At 56.3% G+C, this 24,213-nt stretch overlaps 12 protein-coding genes and 2 non-coding genes across 14 annotated transcripts; 5 read left to right on the forward strand and 9 right to left on the reverse strand.

Moving 5' to 3' along the window:
- Positions 1 to 104: 104 nt before the first annotated feature.
- On the reverse strand, positions 105 to 2,321 carry BCV69DRAFT_270428 (cation efflux protein). Its single transcript, XM_025490924.1, has 3 exons — positions 2,113 to 2,321; positions 1,923 to 2,014; positions 105 to 1,839 (listed from the first exon to the last, which is right to left on the reverse strand). The coding sequence occupies exons 1-3, from the start codon at positions 2,189 to 2,191 to the stop codon at positions 274 to 276; spliced, it is 1,737 nt and encodes a 578-aa protein (XP_025347905.1). The 5' UTR covers positions 2,192 to 2,321; the 3' UTR covers positions 105 to 273.
- Positions 2,322 to 2,546: 225 nt separating this feature from the next.
- BCV69DRAFT_282968 (hypothetical protein) lies at positions 2,547 to 3,947 on the reverse strand. The gene is made up of 2 exons (XM_025492539.1): positions 3,256 to 3,947; positions 2,547 to 3,168 (listed from the first exon to the last, which is right to left on the reverse strand). The coding sequence occupies exons 1-2, from the start codon at positions 3,489 to 3,491 to the stop codon at positions 2,811 to 2,813; spliced, it is 594 nt and encodes a 197-aa protein (XP_025347906.1). The 5' UTR covers positions 3,492 to 3,947; the 3' UTR covers positions 2,547 to 2,810.
- Positions 3,948 to 4,226: 279 nt separating this feature from the next.
- BCV69DRAFT_282969 (N2,N2-dimethylguanosine tRNA methyltransferase) lies at positions 4,227 to 6,670 on the reverse strand. Its single transcript, XM_025492540.1, has 3 exons — positions 6,201 to 6,670; positions 4,987 to 6,125; positions 4,227 to 4,908 (listed from the first exon to the last, which is right to left on the reverse strand). The coding sequence occupies exons 1-3, from the start codon at positions 6,565 to 6,567 to the stop codon at positions 4,345 to 4,347; spliced, it is 2,070 nt and encodes a 689-aa protein (XP_025347907.1). The 5' UTR covers positions 6,568 to 6,670; the 3' UTR covers positions 4,227 to 4,344.
- Positions 6,671 to 6,899: 229 nt separating this feature from the next.
- Positions 6,900 to 6,991, forward strand: BCV69DRAFT_t19. Its single transcript has one exon. It is a non-coding gene; the product is annotated as a tRNA-Pro (tRNA).
- Positions 6,992 to 7,163: 172 nt separating this feature from the next.
- BCV69DRAFT_299226 (hypothetical protein) lies at positions 7,164 to 7,664 on the reverse strand (the record flags this gene model as incomplete). Its single annotated transcript, XM_025494308.1, has 1 exon — positions 7,164 to 7,664. The coding sequence occupies one exon, from the start codon at positions 7,662 to 7,664 to the stop codon at positions 7,164 to 7,166; it is 501 nt and encodes a 166-aa protein (XP_025347908.1).
- A 458-nt stretch (positions 7,665 to 8,122) lies between these two features.
- On the reverse strand, positions 8,123 to 9,493 carry BCV69DRAFT_198311 (hypothetical protein). Its single transcript, XM_025489657.1, has one exon. The coding sequence runs from the start codon at positions 9,125 to 9,127 to the stop codon at positions 8,393 to 8,395; it is 735 nt and encodes a 244-aa protein (XP_025347909.1). The 5' UTR covers positions 9,128 to 9,493; the 3' UTR covers positions 8,123 to 8,392.
- BCV69DRAFT_282973 (ras-domain-containing protein) lies at positions 9,403 to 10,914 on the reverse strand. Its single transcript, XM_025492541.1, has 2 exons — positions 10,105 to 10,914; positions 9,403 to 10,011 (listed from the first exon to the last, which is right to left on the reverse strand). The coding sequence occupies exons 1-2, from the start codon at positions 10,748 to 10,750 to the stop codon at positions 9,860 to 9,862; spliced, it is 798 nt and encodes a 265-aa protein (XP_025347910.1). The 5' UTR covers positions 10,751 to 10,914; the 3' UTR covers positions 9,403 to 9,859.
- An 801-nt stretch (positions 10,915 to 11,715) lies between these two features.
- On the forward strand, positions 11,716 to 14,889 carry BCV69DRAFT_249117 (PLC-like phosphodiesterase; the record flags this gene model as incomplete). The annotated part of the gene is made up of 5 exons (XM_025490327.1): positions 11,716 to 12,466; positions 12,524 to 12,721; positions 12,827 to 13,516; positions 13,586 to 14,074; positions 14,120 to 14,889. The coding sequence occupies 5 exons, from the start codon at positions 11,716 to 11,718 to the stop codon at positions 14,887 to 14,889; spliced, it is 2,898 nt and encodes a 965-aa protein (XP_025347911.1).
- A 161-nt stretch (positions 14,890 to 15,050) lies between these two features.
- Positions 15,051 to 16,653, reverse strand: BCV69DRAFT_282975 (hypothetical protein). The gene is made up of 2 exons (XM_025492542.1): positions 16,008 to 16,653; positions 15,051 to 15,924 (listed from the first exon to the last, which is right to left on the reverse strand). Exons 1-2 carry the CDS (start codon positions 16,375 to 16,377, stop codon positions 15,341 to 15,343), a joined length of 954 nt encoding a protein of 317 aa, XP_025347912.1. The 5' UTR covers positions 16,378 to 16,653; the 3' UTR covers positions 15,051 to 15,340.
- Positions 16,654 to 16,790: 137 nt separating this feature from the next.
- On the forward strand, positions 16,791 to 16,868 carry BCV69DRAFT_t20. The gene has a single exon. It is a non-coding gene; the product is annotated as a tRNA-Gln (tRNA).
- Positions 16,869 to 17,478: 610 nt separating this feature from the next.
- BCV69DRAFT_282976 (putative AAP1-alanine/arginine aminopeptidase) lies at positions 17,479 to 20,794 on the forward strand. The gene has a single exon (XM_025492543.1). The coding sequence runs from the start codon at positions 17,913 to 17,915 to the stop codon at positions 20,724 to 20,726; it is 2,814 nt and encodes a 937-aa protein (XP_025347913.1). The 5' UTR covers positions 17,479 to 17,912; the 3' UTR covers positions 20,727 to 20,794.
- Positions 20,795 to 20,931: 137 nt separating this feature from the next.
- On the reverse strand, positions 20,932 to 22,056 carry BCV69DRAFT_282977 (DUF1769-domain-containing protein). Its single transcript, XM_025492544.1, has one exon. It carries the CDS (start codon positions 21,962 to 21,964, stop codon positions 20,954 to 20,956), a length of 1,011 nt encoding a protein of 336 aa, XP_025347914.1. The 5' UTR covers positions 21,965 to 22,056; the 3' UTR covers positions 20,932 to 20,953.
- A 451-nt stretch (positions 22,057 to 22,507) lies between these two features.
- On the forward strand, positions 22,508 to 22,908 carry BCV69DRAFT_270447 (hypothetical protein; the record flags this gene model as incomplete). The annotated part of the gene is made up of 2 exons (XM_025490925.1): positions 22,508 to 22,645; positions 22,759 to 22,908. The coding sequence occupies 2 exons, from the start codon at positions 22,508 to 22,510 to the stop codon at positions 22,906 to 22,908; spliced, it is 288 nt and encodes a 95-aa protein (XP_025347915.1).
- Positions 22,909 to 22,918: 10 nt separating this feature from the next.
- BCV69DRAFT_282978 (hypothetical protein) lies at positions 22,919 to 24,188 on the reverse strand. Its single transcript, XM_025492545.1, has one exon. The coding sequence runs from the start codon at positions 23,913 to 23,915 to the stop codon at positions 23,034 to 23,036; it is 882 nt and encodes a 293-aa protein (XP_025347916.1). The 5' UTR covers positions 23,916 to 24,188; the 3' UTR covers positions 22,919 to 23,033.
- Positions 24,189 to 24,213: the final 25 nt, after the last annotated feature.

Genomic DNA, 24,213 nt, shown 5'->3' on the forward strand with positions numbered 1-24,213 from the left:
GGATGAAGACGCGTGCGAGAGCTGACTGCCTCATTCCGCGCGCGCAAGACGTCTGTACGATGGTGCCTCGCCTCGCAATGCTCCATCGATCACTAGCGAAGAAGAGAAGTCGGCATGTGTGATAGTGTAGCACAACAGGAAGCAGCAAACAGCAAGAGCGCAGAATTGTACAATGTGAGGTTCCAAAAGCAGAGTAGATTACGGGAGTTGATGGCGCAATGTTGCCTCACCAGCGCCAATGACGCCAATGAGAAGATTACTTTCTAAATCTCCTTAGTGGTCATGATCATAGTCATGAGCATGATCGTGACGATGATCATCACCTCCTGTCGGTTGTGTCTGCTTGACAGCAGAGGTAGTCTGCGAAGGTGGGCAGCAAGCCGCGATAGCACACTCCTCGTCCTCGCATGCCAGCAGGCACGTCGAGGGGCCCCTAGAAAGTTCGTCCTCTACCAGCGTCCCATCCTTGGTGATCAACCTTCCCTGAGCATCCGTTTGACGGTCAGCAACTTCCACGCCAGAGATGCGAGCGGCCTCCTTGATGCCTCCCTTGACAAACTCGGGCTGAATGGTAGACGAGTGGATGCCCCAGGCATGCAGACACTGCCGCACCTGGTTGGCAATGAGCATATACCGGTCCTCTTGGCCGTCGGAGCAGTCTACGAGGACATGTACCGAGGCAACGATCTTGCTCTCACTCAATTGCCAGATATGAAGCTCGTGTACGTTCAAGACACCCTCCACTGCGAGCATGTTGTCGCGCACAATCTCAAGGGGCACCGTGGTTGGGACTCCTTGTAGCAAGATGAAGGAAGCCGACTTGACGAGGGGCAAAGCAGATGTGAAGATGATGACGGTAATGGCAAACGAGATGAGCGGGTCCGTGTAGAAGCGCCAAGAGTACGAGGTGAGGAGAATGAAGAGACCGGAGGCAATGACTCCTACGTTGCCCAGTGCATCTCCAAGAACGTGTAGGAAGACTCCTCGCATGTTCATCTCGCCATCGTGACCACCGCCGTGGGAGTGTCCATGCCCACCGTTCTGGGACTTTTGCCTGTTTGCCCCAGGAAGTTTATGTGCAACGGCAGTGGCGGCGCTTGGCAGATCGTCGTCAGTCTCGTCGTCCTCCTCCTCCTGTCTTGATGGAGCTTTAGAGCCCAGTAGACCATTCCTAGTCTTCTTCACACCAGATTCAACGTCTCGGTTGCTAGTGCTGCCGTAGCCGCCAAGACTCGAGCTCGAGCTCTCGTCGCGGCTGACGAGGCGATCGCGCTCACCACCGTGAATGGCTACCCTACCTTGGCGGTCATATCCCATGTCCTGAGCAGTTTGAACAACGTGGGCCCGCGTCTGCGCAGGGTGACCGTACAGGCTCGTGACACTGTCCTTGTGTGCGTGGCCATGACCAGAAGTATGACTGCCAGAAGGGCCAGAGTGACCATGTCCATCTATAGAAGCCTTCCTGGTGCCGTTGGCAGGGATCTGCTGTGCGGAGGTAGCGTGCGAGCCCTCCGCCTCGTGAGAGTGAGAATGGTCGTGCGATTCCACCTCGCCATGTGAGTGGCCTCCATGAGAGTGCGAGTGGCCTCCGTGAGAATGTCCGTGCTCGTGGAAGAGGAAGAGGCCGACGATGTTGGAGGCGAGTCCCAAAGAGCCCACTACCACGACGAGCTTGGGATTGCGAACCTCGGTGACATTGACGAAGCGCTCAATGGCCTCCATGAAGATGCTGAAGCACAGCGCGAGGAGGAAGACACCATTCACAAGGGCTCCCAAGATCTCAGCACGTTGCCACCCATAGGAATACCTGGGATCATTGTCCGTCTGCTTCTTGCTCAGCTGTAGAGAAGATATGGTCACGTGTCAGCCCCTGAGTGCAATTCCAACATGGCACTGTCCTATATCCGCGGGTGCAAGCTCACCTTGAGAGCATACAAGGCGACGACGAGCGACATGACATCGTTTAGCATGTGGAATGAGTCAGCGACAAGAGCAAGAGAACCGACGGCATATCCTATGTGAAAGGAGCGATAATGGGCGATTCGCCTAGTCAGCTTCCGCTCGGCCGAGGCAGCTCAGTTGTCTACCCGCACACAGGGGCTTTCTACTCACCAACAATAATCTCGAGAAAGAAGAATGCCGAGTCAATGACCAAGAGCGTAATGATACGCGACTCTCTAGAGAGGCCCATCTTGGGCGATGAGAAGCGACAGAAGGTGGCGTGAGGGGAGCAATGCGATGGAGTCTACCGATTGGGTCAAGGAATGGATATTTGAGTGGAGAGGGAGGAGCCGGTCAGAGCCTGGAAAATGAAAGGCCGTCGGAAAGGGGCGACGGGGACGCATTCGCAAGTGGCGATCGGAGCACCGGACAAAGGGAATCTTCGCGCTCCGCCTCCGTCCCGTCACTTGCCCCACACACACACACACACAAGGTGCTGGTACAGCTGCTTACCTTCGCTCCCCATACCTGAACGTGTGGCATACAAGCGAGGGGGCTCCTATCAGAAGACGAAGTACGAGGTACTCTCTATCAGCAGACGAAGTCAGGAGTACTCTCATGAAGATTTATATTTCTGATTATGCCGAAGACTTTGACACTGCGCCCTATCACGAGCAGCGAGCGCTGTGGGGCCAGAGAGCCTTGGCACCTCTGATGTGCTGTCTGCTGCCGGCATCTTCTGGGTATATGTTCGCACGCTCGACGTGACATTGGACTTCTGTAATGCTAGGTCTGCCCCAGACCTCTGAGTGGATCTCGACTGGCTTGCTCGTCTCTCCGTCTGTATCGGTAGTGTCTCGTATTGTGCTTCACAGCACATCACAAATCGACCAGACTGCCATTGTCCCCATCACCAGCGCCACCTTGCCTTTCCATCCCATGTCCCACGCGCTCTCTTGCCAACGCGACCGTGCTGCACTCTTGGCAACTGTACTAGAATCTGCGCCATTCGGATTGCACACACCATACAGTCCACTAGCTGCTGATCTGCAGTGGGCTTCCGCCGTCATCCGAAAGCAGGAGAGCGAGTCGCTATATCGACTTGTGTTGCAGATAGGTTCTTGTACCAAGGATACATTGTCGGCTGTCCTGGTGTTCACCGAATAAGGAAGGGTCTCCATCGTTCCAGATACCCCAGAGCAGCAGTAGACTGTAATGTCTGGATAGCTGAGCGGGTGAAGAGGGCAGTATGTTACGATCCTATCAGTACCTATTGGAAGTGCGCCCTCTTCTCCATCCCTTCCCTCCACTCACTAGCTAGCGCACGACCCCGAAGGTGTCTCAATGGCGGTCCCATCTTGCTGGGTAGCTGCACAGCTACCATTGAACCCTCCACTAGAGTTGACTACTGACTGCTCCAAGAACACAGCAGTCCTTATGGGTCCCCTCCGAGCTGGTGATCGCGGCTTAAAGACTTTCTCTGGCAGAGATAAAGAGAGCGAGCGACTTTGCCATGTGGATGGGCCTGGCTGGCCGAGTTGGAGATGCATCTCGCACCTTTGCGGGTAGTCACTATGGCAAGTGGCGAAAGGGAGGATGGTGAGGATGCGCTATGAGGCGACACGACCCTGCTGCTGTTGTTATAGGGTCCAGGATGACATGGTATGCCGGGAGAGATGTGGGCAAGGAGACAGAGCAAACGGAATGTAGAGCATAGGCTAGCGAGCAAAGGGAACTCAGGGCAGGGCAGACCAGGGGGTAAAGAAATACTGCCAGGCCAGGCCTCGGCGGCGGCGGGAGATGAGCTTGTAGCAATCACATCGCCAAGGGCAGGCGGGGATCTGCACGTTTAGACAGGGCAAGAGGCAAAGGCAGTCAGGCACGCCGACGCAGGGCAGCCAGCCTCTCTCTTTCTCTCCCCCACGTCCTCCGCCCTTTTGCTCCTCATCCACTTGTCCCACAAACCTCTTGCGACCCAGCTGCGTGCCCATCCGTGTGTGTGCTGCTGCCCATGCCTCCTTGGTCTCTTGGACGCCGGGGCTAAGGCCTGAGGTGCCGAGCCCTCTCTCCCACTGTGGCGGAGAGAGGACGCCAAGGGTTCAGAGCCAAGCCTTGGCTGCCTCTTGGCACTGTCTGTGCTTCAATTTCAAACGCCGCCCATCCCGCCACTTTGCAGCCCAGTGGTCATTCAGCTCTCCTTGCGCTCTGCCGCACGCGAGTTTTGCAGTAGGTGCGTGCGGGGATCTTGGCTTGCATCACGCCGGCCGCCGAAAGGCAAGGTCATCAGAGCGAAGCGGAAGGGTAGATTCGATGGTGACATGGGTCTCGCTCATTGACAATGGACACAACCGACAACAGTGGAGTATCTGGGATGCACATCTCGCTACAACCTCTCTCTCTCTCTCATGTCTTGCGTGCAGCTGTGCCAGGACCCCAGTTCGGCAAAGGGTTCTGCTGGTATCTCACACTCTTCTCCCCCGTTCCTTCTGCCCCTCCACCTCCCCGTCCTGCAAGCTTCTTGGCTTCTGGGTGTATCGTTTCCAGATCAAACGTCTGCTTCCTCTCCTTGAGTACCAGTGTCCGCGCCGGACTCTTTTCGGCAATCCCTTCCATTTTCACTGGATGGCCATTGGCGACCCAGCTTCTGATCAGATCGTAGACCTGTGCTCGAGTGGCATTCGTCTTGAGAGAACCGGGAATGCAGTGGGACCGTGAGACGGCAAAGCCTGCATTGAGTAGGCCAGAAGCGACATTTACAATCGGAGGCGAAGTCGAGTGCATAGCGCCAGAGACCTTGGCAGGTGTGAAGTAGAAAGGCGAGTCGGGCAGCTCTGAAGCCGCCATGGACACCATTCCACGTATGCGGGCTGCCGTGTTCGACCGCTCAGGAGCTGCATTGACATTGTCTAGGATGCGATTGCAGAAGCTGGGATCGTGTATCGGGTCCAGCCACATCGGTCCAGCGATCTGCAGGAGAGGCGTGAGAGCTGGTCAGTAATCGGAGTGACGGCGCGGTTTACTCTTCCACCCCTCGTCTGTACTCACTAAGTACTGCGATCCGCACTCTTCACACTTCGATCCTTCTCCAGGCGTTGGAGGCCCTGCCCCATTCTGGAACTTGGTGAATGTCTGTCCCTTCTTGCCCTTGCCTTCCTGCTCGGTTGCTCGGCCTAGACGCTGCTCGTGAGTGTTGCCGCAATACGAGCAGATGTAGGCAATGCCAGTTTTGCTGGCGAGCTTCTTGACCTCGACGGGCGCAGTATGGACTCTGATGAAGAGCCGCACGTAAAAGTCGATTGACAGTGACAGCATGGGCTGAATGTAGCGGCCGTACTTTGCAGCAGCTGCTGAGATTGAGTGGAGGACAAGACGGAGAGCGATCTCGTGAGAGAATTCGCTTCGGGTGCAGCTACCGCCGTAGAGGGCAAAGGCCTTTTCCGGGTAGTTGTTCGAGGCGAGGACGGCGAGATCGGTGCAGGTCACGCATAGCAGTCCTCCGTCTGATACGGACTGCACTGCGCCGTCGATGAAAGGCACAGCTGTGCCATATGGGTCTAGATCGACGACGTCGAATCTCGATCCGGGTTTGCGATGCGAGTACATGACATCCAATGCGTCCCCTTCGTTGATCTTGACTTTGCACTGAGGATGGATGGCAGCTTCGGCAGCAGACGCCTCTGCGGCAGTGGTCTCCGAAGTAAGAGGATCAGAGGGGTTCCCACTGGGAGCCGCTTGAGATGCTTCCGCCGCCTCGCTGCTCTTGCTCTGATCCTTGGTTCCCGCCTCTGCTGCAGTCTCCTTTCCATTCATGAGCGCATCCTCGTCAAGATCAGCGTCCGGAGGGTGAGGTTGCGATGCTTCTCCCTTTTCAGGAATCCAGTCCTCAATTGGCCTCTCAGCTGGAAAATTCAAGGCGAGATTGCGCTTCATAGCTTTGACTGCTGAAGTGGAGAGGTCGTTGGCTGTGACTCGCTTCAGAAGAGGGATTTCTCTGGCGTAGCGGATCGAGCGCAGCCCAGTAGCAGCCAAGGCTTCGAGGAGATTGAAGGTGAAGGGGCGGTACTCTGGCTCACGATGCTCTGGCTCTTGGACGGGCGTCGTTGGAGTAGCTTGGTCAGGCAGGCTGCTGTTTGAAGCAACGGAAGAGGCGGCGGCGGCGGCTGCTGCTGCTGCATCGCCATTCTCTGGTATAGGCAAGAGGGAGACTACTGCAGGTCAGCGCCAAGGAGAGTCGCGATCGATGGGGAGGGAGAGCTCACCTGTCTTGACCTTCTTCACATCTACATCGTCAATCCCTCCATTGCTTGCTCCTGCCTCTTCAGTCGTACTGGCATGAGGCCTCTTCTTCCCTCCTTTGCCTCCATTGAGCTGCTGCTGTGCTTTGCGTCTCTGCATCTTGGCCTCCCACTTCTTCCGCAGGTCTTCGTCCATCATGTCGCTCCAGCTTCGGATTGCCAAGACGCTGAGATCTCGGTTGAACTCCTGTACGGGGTTGAGGAACGCCGCAGAGCTCGTGGGAAGGACAATGGTCGCTGAACCCTCGCGGAAGGCTGACTCGGAGGGGTGAAGGCGCAGCCCTGAAGCGGCCAAGCGGCGCGGCGACAGGGGGATGGGATTTGGCGCCATGGTCGAGAGAAGAGGGAGGGGAGGGAGGGGGGCAAGGAGGAACGGCGGCGAGGAGCGCTAGAACCCACTCGAGCCAATCGTCGGCAGCGCACGAGCTTTCTGGAGGTCAGTGAGGTGGTGGTGAGAGGGCGTCGGTCAGTGCAGTCTGTCGGTGGGAAGAATTCAGAGCTGCTCCTTCCCGTCTCCCTCCCACTCCGCCGAAAATCAGGCGGGAGCGGAAAGAGGGCCGGCGGCGTGGTCCGCGAGCAGCGCCATGTCTTGCGTGCACCACCCTCCTCCGCCTACATTTACGCCCCTCCCGTCCCCGCTCTCCAACAAGCTCTAACAAGAGAGGTCCTGAGGTGTAGCGGTTGCATGCTTTCTTAGGGAAATACTCTTCCTGAGATACTGGAAGAGGTGCCTGGTTCGACTCCTGGCTGGACCCGCTTTTTGCACCCGTTCGAGTCCCGCGCCAGCGAGGGCGGCGGGGAGGATTCCTTTTTGCACCGGCCATCGATGAGGGAGGGTACGCTCAATCACAGCGAGAAGGGCCAGAAGAGGGGTACGTAGACATTCATTGCCCATCTTCGTCACGCCCATCCATCACGCGCTATCTCTCACCACCTCGCCATCTTCCTGACCTTGGACCACACCGTCGTCTTCTTTGCCGTCTTCTTTCTCCCAAATACCCTCCTCGTCATCTTCTTCATCTTGCCCCACACTCCCTTTGCCGGTGGTGAGTACGCTGGGAAGTCAGGGAGCGACGTGTCCGTATCAAAGCCCAGAGTCCTCAATGTACCGGAACTGAACGCCCCAGAATTCTCCGCAGAGTCCCACAGAATAATCGTCTTGTCTGGCGAAGAGCTCGCGCCCGTCCGATGCGACGCACCTCGGTGTGCTTCAGACGGGTTGCGCGATAGAGCAGCCTGTCCCAGATCCGCAAACGAGACCTTCCGTCGTCCACTCCGAGCGCCCTTGAGGCCCGGACTGATGCGATTGCCAGGAGATACGCCCTTGAGGGCTGGAGAGATTCGCGCAGGTGTCTTTGGTGGCGTGCGTGGCGGCGTCTGCGGTGGCGTCAGATTCGGCGTGTGCACCTCTTGAATCTCGGGGTCCATCCGCGGCAACAGTGATAGCCAGTCACGTCGTATCTGCACGACAGACAGTGTTGGTGAGTGATCAGCGATAGTACCCGCGATTTCGTGTGAGCCGTCTGCATGGCTCTGAACACACGCCACTGCCATTGACAAGACCACGGTCACATAGACGAGGAGGCGTGGGGACAGTGCCAGTGCTCTCACGTTCATCGTGTGCGGCTAGAGCAGAAAGCGAAAGAAGCGATGTGTGATCGGCTGTGCAAGGTCCCGCAAAGGCGGGGGCTGTCGATGTGCGTGCTGGGTAAGCCGTACGTGGCGTTCTCCTCGCCTGGAGGAGAGTGAAGCATGAAAGAGGAAGGAGCTCACTCGCACGCATAGCGGCAGATGTCATGGTAATGTATTCGTGCTTGCTCTATCTCAAGCGCACCCTGCATAAGCTGCTCTCCTTCTGTATTGCCTTCAGGGGGTTCGTGACAGCAATGGCAAAGGCACTTGACACGAATCATTCCCTCAGGCGATTGCTTGTCAGGCTACATCACTCCGATTGCCCACTGCTTGTGCACAAGTTCTGCCGGCGTCGCGTTGCCATCGAAGCATTCGATACCACATTCGCAAGAGCGCAAAAGGCAATGAGTCGAAAGCGAGCGGCTTCTCGCCTCCCGGCCGCGGACTTCCCGCATTCCGTCGACAGGCTATCCGGAAAAGGCACATTTCCTGGCGCCGGACTGATCGATAGCCACCCGCCCGGTTCACGGACGCGATGTCCGCTCCAAAGGCATAGACCAGCGTGAAGGAGCCGAGTCGGTCCCGATACTCCCGCTTCCAGTCCTGCTGATCCGCGACTTTGACTTGCTCTTGCCAAATACCTTCGAAAGTTTGGGCTTGGACTTGCCAGTGAGTACATTTTTCAATTTTGTGAACACGCCCTTCTTCTTCTGTTGCTGTGCCGACATGGGCAGAGGACCAGACTCCACAAGGCGTACCCCACGGCCGCTACGTGTCGACGATGAGGCGTCGAGAGCAGGAGCCCTTGTGGTAGGCACAGGAGGTGGTGGTCGTTTGGGCGGGGACGTCGACTTCCGTGCCGGCGGCGACATCGGCTTCCGTATAGGCGAGGGACGTCTCGACTTTTGGTCTCCCGTCTCGGAAAATTCGATCAGCCAAGGTGTCTCGGGCGTGGCTGGCCTCATGGGAGGAGTGCGCGGGGGTGTGGGCGAAGCCGAGGGGGAAGGAGTGAAGCTCTCGTCGAATTCGGGAGGAGGAGATCGATCGGGTGTCTTCTGCCAATCAAAGAAATTGTCCAGTGGATGTTTGGGACTAGACGCTCCGCCTACTGGTGCCCTCTTCCCGAGCAGACTTAGGCGCTCTTCGTGTAGAGCTCGCCTGATGGGGCGCTCGGCAAAGGCATGAACTTGGGTGACAAGCAAGGATGCTGCCATCACGAAAACCACGAGCAGTCCAGCAGTCGAGCGTGCGGTCTTCATATTTCGGATCTGTGAAGTGGAGCGTTTGTAATGTAGACGGGGTCAGCGAAGTCACCGTGTGACTGCACAGATGGCAGAGACCTGCTCTGCGGAAATGGGTAGGGTGAGATGGTGAGGACCAGCCTTGCAGTGAGGACAATTGAGGGGGGACAACACAAATTTCGAAACGAGGGTTACCAGGACGGCAGGAGAGAAGGCGGGACAATCACACTGCCACTTATATACCCTGCCACTATCTTCACTCGTTCGCAGAGGCACTTTCCTGGAAGCAAATGAGCCCCGCATCGGATTTATCGAATGTCACCGCAAGTTCAATGTCGCCATCTCTGACGTGCAGTCCCCGTGCCCAGGAGTTGCTAGATCGGCTTTTGACAAGTCTGTGCAAAGAAGCCGCATTGCTGACGTTGCAGTCGAGCAAGATGTAGGCCGAAGCTGTCACACGAGACGGGAATCTCGATGGTTCGGGAGCAAAGGCAATGGCAGAGACGCCTTCGTTGGGATGCAGCCGTCCACACGCCCAGGCCATGCCTTTCAAACACCCCTTGCCACCATGTCCGCGTGAAAGGAAAGAATGTATAAAGGCCCACATGGGAAACAATGAACAGATACAGATGTACGGAAGATGAGAGTCGGCAACGTCTGAGGACCTTCGGCGTCAGATCGGGGGAACAGCACTCGAAATCTGGGGAGAATATTTGACAGAAGTTGGCGTGATGGGGTGGTTGCCCGCACTCAGCAGTTGCAGGCATCTTGCCTGCCACTGGCTTGCCCATCGGCAATATCGACGCTGCCAGCGCCTTGCGCTCGACCTGAACGATTGGCTGCTGCTCCACCTGCGTCGGGTGCGCCGCGTTGCTCGATGTCTTGCGGATTGATCTTCTTCGCTGTAATAGGGTAGGGGAACAAGGAGGCAATGGCAACAGTCTCAGCACCACATCGCGCCCACGCCGATAGCGCTGGCCAGGACGCAAACTCACCAATCTCTGTGAAGACCTCGATCACGCCGTCTCCAGTCTTTGCGCTCGTTTCGAAGAACAGCAATTCATTCTCCTCTGCGTATGCCTTTGCCTCCTCCTTGGCTACTGCTCTCAGTGTCTCTCCACTTGCGCCTGCTGCTCCCGTTGTAGCAGTGGCGGTGCCCTCGTCATCCTCGTCATCCTCTTCCGCATCTTCTGAAGATGCTGGGTTGCTCTCCGAAGCCGACTCTACTCCGGCCTCGCTGGTGAGAAGATCAATCTTGTTTCCGACCAATGCAATGATGATGTTGGGGTTGGCCTGACGCTGCAGCTCCTTCACCCACGATTTGGCCTTCTCGAAGGAGCTTGCTTTGGTCACATCGTAGATAACGGCGCTGGCTTGGGCATTTCTATAGTACATCGGCGCAAGACTGTGGAACCGCTCTTGACCTGCCGTGTCCCAGATCTCAAACTTGATGACTTTGTCTTCCAGCCGGCATTTCTGAGTCAGGAAGGCAGCACCGATTGTCGGTTCCTTGTTCTCCGCGAACTCGTTGCTGACGAAGCGCAACACTACTGAACTTTTTCCTACAGCTGCTTCTCCCAGCAGAACCAGCTTGGTCTGAAATGGCTTTGCGGGCGCAGCTGATGACTGTCCAGCGGACATGGCTAGGGGTTGCTAGGGGGTTACGAGGACAAAGGTAGGATGAGAGATGAAGATGCGTGAGGAGAGAGGTTGGGTGAAGATACGGCTATGCTAGGCTATGATGGTGATGATGGTGATGATGATGATGATGAGACTACGACAAAGCCAGTAGAAATCAAGGTGGATGGTGATTGCGTACCGCCGAGGAGATGTCGGTGAGGTGATGGTGATAGGATCGTGAGCGTCACCACGCGGGGGCAGTGGCAGTGAGTGGCTGGGCTCAGTGGCTGGAGATTGTCCCGGGCTGCGCGCACTGCCCATCGCCCCCCTTCGCACAGGGCAACGCATATAATCTGACCGCCTGCGTTGCAATATTCTCCGTGCTTTGCGTTCGTCCATACCACTTTGACCTCGACTATTACCACTGCTACAACCACGCCATGCATCGAGGACCACAGCATCGCCTTCTACGACTCCCGGGGTAGACGAGATAGCCTCTTATGTCCAACGAGGACCCCCAACAGGCACTGCGGGCGCCGTCGACTGAGAGGGCGTCAACTGAGCAGCAAAGCCTCCCCGAACGGTCCTACCCCAGCTCACAGGGAATGCAGGCTTCACGACATCAATGCACTAGAGATGGCGACGACGTGCCCTCGGCTGTCGACTCCAATTTGCCATTGGGATCAGATGATGAAAGTCGCTCTACAGCGTCACTTCTGCCCACTGCGGAAAGAGGCAGTCTCAGTGGGGAAAGTAGCGCGGGAGCTGCCCGCACTTCTGGACCATCTTTACCGCCGACATCAACAACGACTTCCGCTGCCCTCATAATACCTCAGACGCTGTACAATCTACACTCTCGCTACACTATGAGGCGGCATGCCAGCCAGACCTTTAAGGAGATGCGCAAGAAAGGCGACGAAGACGACTCACAATTGCCCACCTTGAGCCCTCCCTCCCGATCCACCTCTTTCGACGACCGCCAATGCATGGAAGCTGCCGTCAAATCGCCTTCTGAAGGCGGAAGCGAAAGTTCCCACAAGATCGCTAGCGCCGACTGTGCAGATCCTCCTCCCCCTGTAATATCTTCGGCCTTTGACATTCCAGCCGTCCTCCAGACCGGAGAAAGCATGCTGAAGGTAACTCACAAGAAGGTCATGCAGCGCCTCTTCAAGATCGATCCTGATCGGGGCCAGATTGTCTGGGCCAGCAAGAAGGGAAATCGCATCAACTTGGAGTCCATTCGCGAGGTTCGCATTGGCGCGTCAGGAGCGTCCTTTCGCACAGCGCTCAGCATTTCTGTCGCTCATGAGCCTCGTTGGATCTCAATCATCTACCAGCAAGTAGGAGCATACAAAGCTCTTCATCTCATTGCGGTCTCGGACGGATCTCTGGAACGGTGGCGGGAAACTCTAGAGCGGTTGCGCGGCCTTCGTCAGCAGCTCCTCGATGGAATCGTGGGGATGGAACAAAGGAACGACCTTTGGCTGCGACAGCACTGGAAGGGTGCCGACTCGTCCGAAGACGAGAAGTTGAGCTTCAAGGAAGTTGTCCGCCTATGCGCACGCCTAGGGATGCAAGCCAGTCGCACGGAGCTGCTGGAGCGCTTCAGACAGGCAGACCGCAAGGGCAGAGATTTTCTTGACTTTGACGACTTTCAATACTTTGTGATGCTCTTGAAAAGGCGGCAAGAGGTGGAAGAGCTGTTTTCGGAGTGGGCAGACCTGACTCTTGGCGCATGTGACCAGGCTCAGCCGCTTGAAGCCGACAAGCAGCCCAACACCACGTCCGTATCAGGCATCTCCCTCGAGAGATTTCGTGCGTTCATGCAGCAGGAACAAGGCGTGAGTTCAGCCAATGGGTCGAGGGCTGCCGTCGTCAGTTCTCTGTTCGCCAAGTACAGCAGTCGAAGACATGGCGGTCTCCTCTACGACGGCTTCAGTGCGTTTTTGCAGTCCGAGGACAATGCTGCCATTAGGGATGCTTCTTCAAAGAGTATTCAGATTGCAACATCCAAACAGGACGATCATCAAGCACAAAATGTTGAAGATCTGAGACATTCGCGCTCAACTGCAGAGACCACCGAAGAGCTGCTCACAGCAGACGAGCCCGCGACTGAAGGTTCCCGGCAAGCCGTCATGCCGCAACCAATGGATCAACCTCTCACGCACTACTTCATCAGCTCCAGTCACAACACCTACCTCGTTGGCGGTCAGTGGCGAGGAGACAGCACAGTGGAGGGCTACATCAGAGCTTTGTCGAACGGGGCTCGATCTGTGGAGCTCGATTGCTGGGATGGTCCCAATGGTCAGCCTCAAATCACCCACGGCCATACCTTGACATCCAAGGTGCCCTTCAAAGACGTGATCGCTGCTATCGCTCGCTACGCTTTTATCAAGTCACAGTACCCGCTCATCCTCTCTCTAGAGGTTCACAATGATCTTCCGCAGCAGACGACTATGGCCAAGCTTCTCCGCGAGCTTCTTGGGGAGGCTCTTCTCTGCGAAAAGCTTCCTAAAGCTTCTAGAGCGAACGAGCTACCAACCCCGGAGGAGCTCAGGGGCAAGATTCTGGTGAAAGCCAAGAACATCGACCTGGCTCCAGAAGAGCCGACAGAGGAGATCTCAGCAGACAGTGACTCCGAAGCCGCTTCTGACTTGGCGCTGATCACATCATCGAGCTATTCCTCAGCCACTGAAACCGGGTCGGAGTCAGACAACGGCTTTTTTGCCAGTGCAAGAGGTCTTGTTCGTTCGGTCAGGAATCGCCGTCGGGGTGACTCGGGGAACAGTAGCAGCGGTAGCACCAGTCAAAGCAGATCATCTTCGGTCTCGTCCCGTCGCGATGGCCACAAGTCAGACAAGACCACGGTAGCACCAGAGCTAGCTGCGCTTCTGGTCTATACTGTAGGCGTCAAACACCGAGGTATCAACAAGAAGGAAGTCTATGCTCCAGAGCATATGATATCGCTCTCGGAAAAGACTGCATTCAAATATGCTCGCGATCGGGTGCTTCGTGAGAATCTGATCAAACACAATCGCACGCATCTGACCAGGACGTACCCAAGCATGGGCAGTATTGCTCGCCTGCATGCGAGTGCCAACTACTTCCCACATCATCTGTGGGCGATTGGCTGTCAGCTCGTGGCTCTCAACTGGCAGACTCTAGATATCGGCTACACTCTCAACCAGGCCATGTTTACCCGCAATGCAGGCTGTGGCTATGTACTCAAACCTTCAGGACTGCGGACCAAGGATCTCCTCAAGAACACAGATGCGAAGGTACGCTGCGTTCTGGATGTAACAGTCATCTCAGCCCAGCAACTGCCACGCCTGCGTGATGTTATTGGTGACAAGGACATTCTAACAAGTGATGAGACTGATGGTGACCAAGAGGCGGTTGATCCATTCGTCGTTCTCTCTCTGCTCGCACCGGAAAGCTGGGGTAAGCAGCCTCAAGATCTGCTTTCCTCGGCCTCTGATGTGAAATCTAGCGTTCACAATCCCACCTCTAGGCCAGCTCAACGGACCTCGTCACCTGAACAACGGGGCGCAAAGGCTGCCGGATCCGAAGTCGAAGCCTCACCTCCTCCAGCCTACCTCAGCCTACAAAGTGAAGCCAGGCGATCTGTGCCACCACCCTCTTCTTCACCAGAGAAGCAGGCCCCCTCGCGTCCTCCACTGCGCCCCTCGGCTAGCAGCAACATGGGTCCTCGGAGTGCCACATTTGCCACGCACATCGTCAAAGGCAATGGCTTCAACCCGATCTGGAACTGTCCTCTCCAAATCGCCATCGATGTCCCTGCCGGCGAAGCTGCTGTAGAAGCTCTGTCAAAGGGCGTCGTCCCACCAGACCAGGTAGACACCCTCACGCGCGGCCTCCTCGATCTCGCTTTCCTCCGCTTCGAAGTCTGCGAAGACGTCAATCGCTCTCAGGCCTCTCTGGGCAGCTCGCCTCCACAACTGACGCCGCCTGTACTTAGCAGCGGTGCGGTCTTGGCCTCCTATACGGCCAGTATCGGCGGGCTGGAGAGGGGTTATAGACATGTGCCCCTGTATGACGCGCAGCTGCAGAGGTACCCCTTTTCGACCCTCTTCATCAAGAGCAAATTGAGAGTCGCTGGGCTGACCGATGCGAGTGGGAAGTTGCTCAGCAGTCCTTGATGCTTGCGACCGTCCGTTCTCTCTCCCTGATCCCGGCGACAAGCCTCCCCGACTCTTACACGAGATTCCCATACCCCTTCTGCATTATTCTGCCCGCTCTGCACATCATTGTATACCATTCGTCCTCGTTTCAATCAGTATCAGTCTACACACACGCTCGCTCTCACAATTCGCTCACAGACGCTGTCCAAAGACGGATGAGCAGACAAAGGAGGGTGAAGCCAAACGACGAGATATAATCAAGTAAGTAGAGAATGTACATATCCAAGTAACGTAAAAGAAGTTAAAGCGTGCCAGTCGGTCGATCGGTCGGAGGGTCGTAGTAATATAGTCATGTAGAGATCGTTCAGGTTCCCCTTCCTGCTAGTGCATCGAACCTACTTTCTCGAGTGGCCTGACACTTGGTGCGATGCGGCCGCGAGGAAGCCTGATCGTCCTGTACAGCGCGTCTTTACGTATCGTTGACTTCGGCCTCCTCGCTCGTATCGTCAAACGAGTTCCTGCTCCACTGAAACTTGTTCTTCTCCTCAATGGGCGTAAAGTCGAAATGACTTCGTCTCAACTTGCGGTGTTTGCTCTGCTGGCCACCACCAAGCTCCATCGTGGGGCTAGACGGCCCTCCGCTCTCACTCTCATCGTCGCTCAGCCCCATAGGTCCCTCTACACCTATGGGTGATTGGGCCATTGTGGGAGACGACCGGGGTGTAGGTTCAAAGTAAGAACTGTTGCGATTGTTGATCGGGGTGGTACCTCCGCTGGGAGAGCTGGAAGCCGAGGTGGCTGCTTGGCGTACCTCTGCCACTCGAGCAAAGCTGCCACCGGTCCGTTGCCATTCCTCAATTGCTTCGGCAGAGGCAGTAGAGAGACTACGCGCTCGGTGCCTCAGCAAAGTCTCTCCGTCGTATGCTCCGGTCGAGAGGAGAGGGGCCTGCATAGGGTTGCCGGCTTTGCCTGACTGGAGCTGGGCGGGAGAGAGGTGCATCCGCTGCGTAGGGTGGCCTGACGCCTTGACCCTCACTTGACGTCGTTGTAGACCTGTCCGAATGGCAGAAAGGAAATACGCGCTTCAGTGATTTGAGACGATGTGTGGCTCATCCTCTGCTTCTTCGACTACTGACCTAGTGTCCTGATGACTGCATACTCGGCCAAATCCAGCAGTGAAATGAAAAGGATGGGCGCAATAATCAGGAATGCTACCACTCGACAGAGGGAGCAAACCGTTGCGAGCCAAGGTGGGAGAGGTGGAAAGAGGACGGCATGGAGCGCTGCTGAGGCCGAGTAATTAGCGGGAAACCCAAAGTGCTTGCTGAGAGAGGAGGAGAAGAAGGACTGTCTACCCGAGACACCAAAGGCACCGCTGCCCGTCCAGATTGCGTCGAACCACTTGGCTACCTCGTCCGTCTTGAGGATCGATGAGGAGGAGGAGGAGGAAGAGGCGGAGAAGGGCGAGCCTTGGCGAGATGCTCCTTGCCGGAAGAGAGACGCCATCGAGCAAAGCTGGGGCACAAGGGGGCGTTGCCTGAGCTGAAGTGCTTGAATGGCAGCGTGGCCGTGGGGAAACAAGCGGGTATCAGCCCCACGAAGGAAGGTGGAGGGGGCCTCACACGTTGCGGGCCTATCGCCCTACCAGACCATGTAGAGGTGGGCGCGAGGTTGACAAAATAAATGGCCGGCGGCGTGTGTGGGGGCGGATGTGTCTTGGAGAGGTTCCTTTCACCGTCTGGGACACTGCTGGCGAAGGATGAGAACGATACGGTGGGGACGTGGGGAAGGGTGGAAGGGCGTGGGAACTGGTTCGTGCGTCGTAGAGATCCGGGCTGGCGCCGTCGCAGTGGACAATGTGGGGGTATATATTTGTCTTTGAGCCACGCGCTCCGATTAGCACCAATTGCGGAACGGGTGGTTGTATGAGGTAGTGGTTAGCCTATCTGATTTTGAAAGAATTTCAGAATACCTGAGTTCGAATCTCGGTACGACCTGACGCAACTTTTTGCCCCGCTTGCGGATCGTCTTTCGAGAGATGATTGGAATTCCAGAGCACATCGAACACTTCTTTTTGCGTTCCTTGAAGTCTGGCACAAGCGCCGTCGCTCATTCTTGCTTCTTCCTGAGCCTCGCAAACGTCACGCACGCTGTGTAGCACGTAAATGAAAACATAACTCCGGCTTTACGACGACTGCATTGATTTCAAGGTCATCCGTTGCTTCTGGTTCCTGCCTTTGACGCTGCAAGAGCTCATTGGCTATCAATGGAGCGGGTGACAGCCGGAGATCTCTCTACTCTGCGAGGCAGTCCATTGGTGCGTGTGGTGATACATCGGCAATATCGGCTCAGGAAGGGGCCGCGTGTGCCTTGTCTGCGCTCAGTCGCTCTGTGCGTAGAGAAGACTGAGACTGGTGCACGGACGCAGGGGGCAGGCAAGACAGCCGAAGTGCTCTCTGCGTCGTCCTTCCGGCGGCGAGGCGCGCTTGGTGCGGGTGGTAAGCGTCGCTGCGTATTAATCCATCTCGACCACTTCTTCCTTCTCTTGATTCCTTGCCTCCCAATCACCGCTAGTAGATGAGCAGTCGAGTCATACGTCTGCCGCCATCTCTGACTCATACTCGGTACCAACCACAGTTAAAGCTGGCACAGGCATCCCTCTCTGCCCGCCCGAACACTCCATCTACCAACGCGGTTAGACAATTATCGTCCTTGGTCAAGGCAGCGCCCCTATCGGTGAGCATCGGGCAAGTTCGTGAATGGCAAGCCAGCGACGTGGAGGAACTTCGACGCCCGTATCTGCCTTGCCTCGCTCTTCTTCTTCCAAAGCATCAGTTTGGCGCCGGCAGATTCTCACCACTCTCCTTTGCTCTCTCTGTGTTGCACTTGGTGCCTTTCTCTTTGTCGCCCCTCAGAAGTCCTTAGACAAAGCCACCCAACCCAATCTGGAACGACTTAGACGCATTCTCGGACACCTGCGCTCCGCTTCGACACTCTCTGCCACCGAAAGAACCTCTCAGCAGCCAGTCAATCTGCCAACAATGACCGACTACTCTGAATTCAAGCTGCCAGCCACGGTGGTCCCATCCCACTATGACCTCCTCATTCACTCCGACCTCAAAGCACTTCGCTTCTCGGGCGTTGTCACCACCACGCTCAAGGTGACAGACCCCAAGGGCATCAGTGAGCTCACCTTCAATGCTGGGCCAAAGATGAAGTTCGGAAAGGCAATTGTGACCTGCGAACAGCTCAAGACAGAGACCAAGCAGAGCATTGACCAAGTCAGCACCGATAGCAAGAAGGAGAGGGCGACTGTCAAGCTGGCCACTCCTCTGCCATCAGGAGCCGAGGCCAAGCTAACCGTCGCCTTTGAGTCTGAGATCGATGATAGTATGATGGGCTACTACTATGCCACCTCAGAGCATGAGGGCAAGAAGATCATCTCAGCCCTGACTCAATTTGAGCCCACGTCCCAGAGGCGAGCCTTCCCTGGTTGGGATGAGCCTGCACTCAAGGTGACAGTCAGCTTCAAGATGATTCACCGCAAGGAGAACGTTGCACTGGCCAACATGCCCGTTGAGAAGGAGACTGACGTTGCGCATGATGACATCGAAAAGCTGCTTCGAGTGAGCGAGTTCGGAGTCCAGGCGCCATACCACTCTCAGTATACCTCTTCAAAGCCTGCTCTCAAGACCGAGGGAAAGACTGAGATCAAGTCTACTGCTGATGAAGCTTCCAACAATTGGGTGCTGACAGAATATGGCATCACCCCCAAGCTGTCCACATACCTCATTGCTTGGGCGGAGGGTCCGTTCAGCAAGCTCAGCTCGAGCATCAAGAGTCCGCACAGCGGTCGAGAGATTGGCATCAACGTCTATGCCACCGAGGACTTCATCAAGCAAGCCCAATACACCGTCGAGGTCACCAAGAAGGTCTTGCCAGTGTACGAGCAGGTATTCGACATTGAGTACCCTCTCCCCAAGCTCGACACCCTTGTCGCTGCGGACTTCGATGCAGGTGCGATGGAGAATTGGGGTCTCATCACTGGTAGAACTTCGGTCTACCTGTACGACCCCGAGAAGAGTGGCCTCAAGGGACAGAAGCAAACTGCCGCCGTACAGTCCCACGAAGTCGCCCACCAATGGTTCGGCAACAGGACCACGATGAAGTTCTGGGACTGCTTGTGGCTCAACGAGGCCTTTGCCACTCTCATGGGCGAGGTAGTCATCCTCGACAGGTGCTTCCCTGAGTGGGAGTCTGCATCCGAATTCATCCACTCTCATCTCCAACTCGCTCTCGACCTGGATTCGAAGCGCTCCTCTCACCCCATCGAGGTACCTCTCAGTACCGAGACTGGCGATCTGGAGAGCGCCATCAACCAAATCTTCGACGCCATCAGTTACTCCAAGGGCGCGTCCGTCCTGCGAATGCTGTCGCAGATGGTCGGCGAGGACGTCTTCTTGAAGGGAGTCAGCTTGTACCTCAAGAAGCACGCCTACGGCAATGCTCAGACCGAGGACCTTTGGGAGGGCATCAGTAAGTCTTCTGGCCAGGATATCAACAAGATCATGCACAAGTGGATTCTGCAGCAGGGCTTCCCGGTCCTCTCCATCCAGGAGGGCACTAATTCGATCAAGGTCACACAGAACCGATTCTTGAGCACTGGCGATGTCAAGCCGGAAGAGGATGAGACGCTGTGGTACATCCCACTTGCTCTCAAGACCGTTGGCAACAATGGTGCCGAGGTTGACCAGTCTGCAGTCCTCGCTGAGAAGCGTGAGATCGAGTTGCCCATCAAGGACGTCAAGAACTCCATCTGGAAGCTCAATGCCGACACGACGGGAGTGTACCGAGTTGCGTACTCGCCTGAGCACCTTGCCAAGCTGGGCAAAGAGGCTGCCAACAAATCCGGTGTCTTTTCTCTCGAAGACAGGATCGGTCTCGTCTCCGACGCCTTTGTGCTCGCAGAAGCTGGATACGGAAAGACGTCTGGAGGTCTCGACTTGCTCAAGGGCTTCAACCTCGGCGATGACCGCTACCTTGTGAATGCCGCTGCTGCTTCCCACCTCGCCTCTATCACCAGCGTCTGGTGGGAGCAGCCACAGGAACTTCAGGACGCTCTAGATGCTTTCCGAGCGGACATGTTTGGCCCCACTGTCAAGAAGCTGGGCTTTGACTTCCCCAAGACTGACTCGCCGGACATGGTTCAGCTGCGAGCAGAGGTCATCAGGGCTGCTGCAGCAGCATCGGACGAGTACACCTTGAGCGAGATCAAGCGCCGCTTTGCCCCTCTGATGGAGAAGGGCGACGACAGTCTCATCCCTGCAGACATCATGCGAACCGTCTTCTCCCAGGCGGTGAAGCATGGAGGTGAAAAGGAATTCGAAACTGTCCTCGCCGTCTACAGGAAGCCCGAGACGCCCGACCACCAGCAGGCAGCACTGCTGGGTATGTCTCAGACACGCGACCCGAAGCTTCTGGATCGCTACATCAAGTGGGCCTTTGAGTCCAGTGAGGTCAAGCTTCAGAACTTCATGTACCCTGTCGCTGGACTTTCCATGAACCCTCTGAGCCGACGAAGGCTGTTCGAGGAGATGACTACCCGATACGAAGAGATCCTGAAGCGATTCGAGGGCAACTTCAGCTTGGGCAGGATCTTCCAGTACTCCCTCAGCGGTTTCACGACCAAGAAGGACCTCGAGGCCGTCGAGGCCTTCTTCAAGGACAAGGACACTGGAAAGTACTCGAGCTCGCTGAAGCAGGGTCTGGACTCGGTAAGGGCCAATACTGCTTGGTTGGAGAGGGATGCTGCAGATGTCGAGGCATGGCTTAAGGCAAACAACTACCTCAAGTGAGGCGGGATGAAACGGGGACATGAGGCGCGGAGCGTCCGGAAACATGGGTTCTCAATGGGAATGTGTGGTTGTCAAATTCTTATCTTGAATGTTATCTATCATTGCTGAAATTCTGTGTACATGACCGTGCGTGCGTGCGCGCTTCTTTTCATTACATTGCGTTGCCATCTTGTGGGTCCACCCAGCTGTATCATACTCCACATTACCCTCCCCTTGCACTGAACGCCCTAGGCTTCCATATCCTGAATGTTGAAAGAGACGACAAAGTAGATCTTTCCCGTCTTTCGGTTCTTGCAATAGTAATTGACCGGTTGTCCATCCCAATACTTCTTCAGATCAAAGTGTAGTCCTCCCGAGAAGGGCAAATTGAGATTGAGTGTATTAAAGTCGAGGAAACCATTGCAAAAGTCGGCAGTAAAGACGTCCTGTGGTGTGACCATAACTTTCTGCCTGCGCGCTGCATCTGCTCCTAGTAGCTTTCGACGAGCAGCAGCAGCTTCTTTGTCCCCCGAGGTCTCGTCTGCTGGCCAGTTTAGTCCGGCAAGGGTGGAGGCGTCGACGGTGAGTCCACTGTCCTTGTAACGGTTTGCAAGCTGATTGCGCCCCCGGTCGTCCTTCTCGTCCGAGATGACCAGTGCAGAGACATCGTCTACCGTATAGCCCTCGGTGCCTTTTGCGGCTGTACTGTTCTTTCCCTCTGACGAGTCAGGAGTGGGGAAAGCAGGGTAGCCCTCTACCTTGAAGTCGTCCTTGGCGGAGGACGAGGAGGTGAGAGCTTCCTTCTCCAGACGCTGCACATTTAGATGGGTAATAGTTGCAACAAAGGGCGAAAAGGCCCACGGCTTATCGCAATACAGATCATGCTGCATATTAGGGTCCACTACCTTCACGAATTGCAGCGCGAGAGAAGTGCCATAAGGTAGATGAGAAGCAATGGACCGCTCAAAGGCGTTGCCAAAGAGGATATCATCTGCGCTCACTTCCTCTTCTCCAAGGAAGCGTCCCTGGATCTGGATAGACCAGGTTATACCACGCCGCCGCTCCTCGTTGAAGTAGCTGCAGTCCGAGTGGTGCTCCACCCCCTCGGGGTCGTGCCCAGTGAAGGACTTGATGCGGACAGTGGCTCGACCACGAAAGTTTGGCGAGTCGATGGTCAGAGGAATCTCATCGTGGTTCACGGCCAGAGGCTCCAAAGACGAGGCGTCGGGACCGGCGGAGATGTGTAGAGAGGGAGCCATGGTGAGTGACGAGGACAGAGGGGCGAAAAGTAGAGGTGTGATACGACTACCAAGTACAAAGACAACACTAGCCAAGCCGATCCAGACTGAATTATGATTGATTCCCTCTTACGCCGCCGTCGCCGCCTGTCCCGCTTCAGGGTGCAGCAAGTCTAGACGAGCCCACACACACACCCCCTCGGCTCCCTTCTACCGGCCACGCGGCGAGAGTGTTGCTCCACTTGTCTTTGAATCAGCAAGCGAGCGGCTCCACTTGTGGCTCGCGTGGGTGCGTCTGTGCGTCGAGCAGTAGTCCTTCGCGAGGGTTACGCAACACGACTGCAGGCCAAGGCAGAAAGCAGTCTGGCAGCGGACCAGGAGCTGATGTCACCACTCCCTGGCAATTGGCCCTGGTCGCACGAGGCGGGCAAGGGTCCACGGGGATCAGGAATGCGTAGCCACGGCCAGCTCTGAGAGAGACATTAGAAGGCCTTTGGGAGGTAAGGGCCTCCTCCTTTCCACACATTCCCGTAGACCAATCCAATTTGCAACGTACCATCCATCATGTCGTCCGCCAACACCACCGACTCCCAGTTCAAGAAGACGGAGCAGACCATTGGCGAGAATGGCGGCCAGGTCACCGACACCGGCAAGGGTATCAACGACGACATCTTCAAGACCCGGGCACCAGGTAATGCAGAGGTGAGTTTTCTCGCAACCTAGTCCGCTAGTACCTCAGATCCTCAAACCGAGCCTATGCTGACGGCTGCGTCTCCACTGTTGGCCTCCCCTCTTCTCGCCCTGCTCTCTCACAGAACTTCGCAGCTGAGCCCGAGTCCAACAATTCGAAGATCGAGCGGGATCTAGCTGAAAAGGGCTACTCGAACCGTACTACCGACGAGACACTCGAGGAGGCTTCGGAGCTCAAGGCCAAGCTGGACAAGAGGGGGAACCCGGCGCAGTAGAGGTGGAGGGCAGGTAAAGATGAAGTAGGGAAATACTGAGAAATAGGAAGAACATGCTTTTGGTGGATAGAGTTGAAAGGGAATGTTATACATTGCAATGTCAGCTACAATCGTGACCCTGGGTGTCAGATGTTGCTCAAATACCTCCTGCTCCAGGAATCCTCCAGCTCAGCGAGCCAGTCCTTGTCCAAGAAGCCCTCCAGCGTCTCTTCGTCCAGACGCTCTCCCGTCTCAGTCAGCTCTGCTAGAGACCTGAGATGCTCCCTTCTGACATCGGAATAGACTTGCAGGGCCACACCTACAGCGTGAGGAATGGCGGCTTGAGTGAGGACGAAGGAGAGGCTCAGAGCATCCAGCAACCATTGCGAGAGATCTAGAGCGCTGAAGCTGGAAGGACTTTGGCGTTCTTCGTTTCCCACGCTGTACGCTGCTGGACCGAAGATTGCTCGATGAGTGACCGACCAGGGCACATCGTAAAACAGGAGAACAGGACTGCGTGCGTCGACCTGCGAGGGCGAAGAGGGCAGAGAAACGCAGCAAGAGAGTAGCGAGGGAGATGGATCGCAGCACAGCAGAACATCGTTCTTGACACTCGTCCCGTCCGTCAGCAGGAGCGTGGGGGAAGAAGCGGAAGATGACGTCTCGAAGGAGGCGGGCGAGTCGGTTGCAATGTACCTGAAGAGCTGGGCCTCTTCATTCACTTTCGTCAGGACCCTTGCACGAAGATCATGCAGGTCCAACGTCGTCGCATCACCGTCATGATCCGCGAGGAGGTGCAGACGAGTGAGCAACCTCCTGAGCGAACTCGTCAGAGAGATCGTGATACCTTCGCCTTTCTGGATGTCCTGCGGCCCAACGAGCGTGACGCTGAAGCCGTTCTGTGAAAGGGCACTTGCGGCGAGCAGGCCACACAAGGATGAACGCTGTATCGAAGCGTGCGAGAAGTCTCTTGTAGCATCACCGGCGCCAGCGTAAATGGTCACCTTGAGCGTCTGCCTCGGCGGCATGGCGCGTTCGGGCCGACGAATGCCAGGCACCGGGCCAGGTCAATTTCGGCCCTGGCGATCACTGCCCGACCTTTGCACTCAAGGGCGCTGCTCTGGTGGTGTGCTACTCGGTGGTAGCTATATGCCTGCTGGCGTGGTAGCAAAGTGCGTCATGCTGTGCTGATCAGCCTGTGACCAAGGAGGTGAATACGAGGTGACTTGGTAGACGAGCAGAGTAGCGGCCAGACCAGGGCGGCTTGCTCCCTTGGCTGGCTCGCTCCCCTTGGTGGTCTGGTCTGGGCGGGGCTTGGCTGCTGCT

The sequence above is a fragment of the Pseudomicrostroma glucosiphilum genome, assembly GCF_003144135.1.
Source record: "Pseudomicrostroma glucosiphilum strain MCA 4718 unplaced genomic scaffold BCV69scaffold_7, whole genome shotgun sequence".
Classification (NCBI taxonomy): domain Eukaryota; kingdom Fungi; phylum Basidiomycota; class Exobasidiomycetes; order Microstromatales; family Microstromataceae; genus Microstroma; species Microstroma glucosiphilum.

Excerpts from the sequence above, each read along its gene's own strand:
- BCV69DRAFT_270428 (XM_025490924.1), bottom strand. The coding sequence starts at position 2,191 with ATGGGCCTCTCTAGAGAGTCGCGTATCATTACGCTCTTGGTCATTGAC. Across the intron at positions 2,015-2,112 it reads CTTTCTCGAGATTATTGTTG|GATATGCCGTCGGTTCTCTT; the intron begins GTGAGTAGAAAG and ends CCTTTCACATAG. Across the intron at positions 1,840-1,922 it reads TCGCCTTGTATGCTCTCAAG|CTGAGCAAGAAGCAGACGGA; the intron begins GTGAGCTTGCAC and ends TCTTCTCTACAG.
- BCV69DRAFT_282968 (XM_025492539.1), bottom strand. The coding sequence starts at position 3,491 with ATGCATCTCCAACTCGGCCAGCCAGGCCCATCCACATGGCAAAGTCGC. Across the intron at positions 3,169-3,255 it reads TCGGGGTCGTGCGCTAGCTA|CTATCCAGACATTACAGTCT; the intron begins GTGAGTGGAGGG and ends TCACCCGCTCAG.
- BCV69DRAFT_282969 (XM_025492540.1), bottom strand. The coding sequence starts at position 6,567 with ATGGCGCCAAATCCCATCCCCCTGTCGCCGCGCCGCTTGGCCGCTTCA. Across the intron at positions 6,126-6,200 it reads TGTGAAGAAGGTCAAGACAG|AGAATGGCGATGCAGCAGCA; the intron begins GTGAGCTCTCCC and ends TGCCTATACCAG. Across the intron at positions 4,909-4,986 it reads AGTGCGGATCGCAGTACTTA|ATCGCTGGACCGATGTGGCT; the intron begins GTGAGTACAGAC and ends CCTCTCCTGCAG.
- BCV69DRAFT_198311 (XM_025489657.1), bottom strand. The coding sequence starts at position 9,127 with ATGAAGACCGCACGCTCGACTGCTGGACTGCTCGTGGTTTTCGTGATG.
- BCV69DRAFT_282973 (XM_025492541.1), bottom strand. The coding sequence starts at position 10,750 with ATGTCCGCTGGACAGTCATCAGCTGCGCCCGCAAAGCCATTTCAGACC. Across the intron at positions 10,012-10,104 it reads CGAGGTCTTCACAGAGATTG|CGAAGAAGATCAATCCGCAA; the intron begins GTGAGTTTGCGT and ends ACCCTATTACAG.
- BCV69DRAFT_282975 (XM_025492542.1), bottom strand. The coding sequence starts at position 16,377 with ATGGCGTCTCTCTTCCGGCAAGGAGCATCTCGCCAAGGCTCGCCCTTC. Across the intron at positions 15,925-16,007 it reads TGCAGTCATCAGGACACTAG|GTCTACAACGACGTCAAGTG; the intron begins GTCAGTAGTCGA and ends CCATTCGGACAG.
- BCV69DRAFT_282976 (XM_025492543.1), top strand. The coding sequence starts at position 17,913 with ATGACCGACTACTCTGAATTCAAGCTGCCAGCCACGGTGGTCCCATCC.
- BCV69DRAFT_282977 (XM_025492544.1), bottom strand. The coding sequence starts at position 21,964 with ATGGCTCCCTCTCTACACATCTCCGCCGGTCCCGACGCCTCGTCTTTG.
- BCV69DRAFT_282978 (XM_025492545.1), bottom strand. The coding sequence starts at position 23,915 with ATGCCGCCGAGGCAGACGCTCAAGGTGACCATTTACGCTGGCGCCGGT.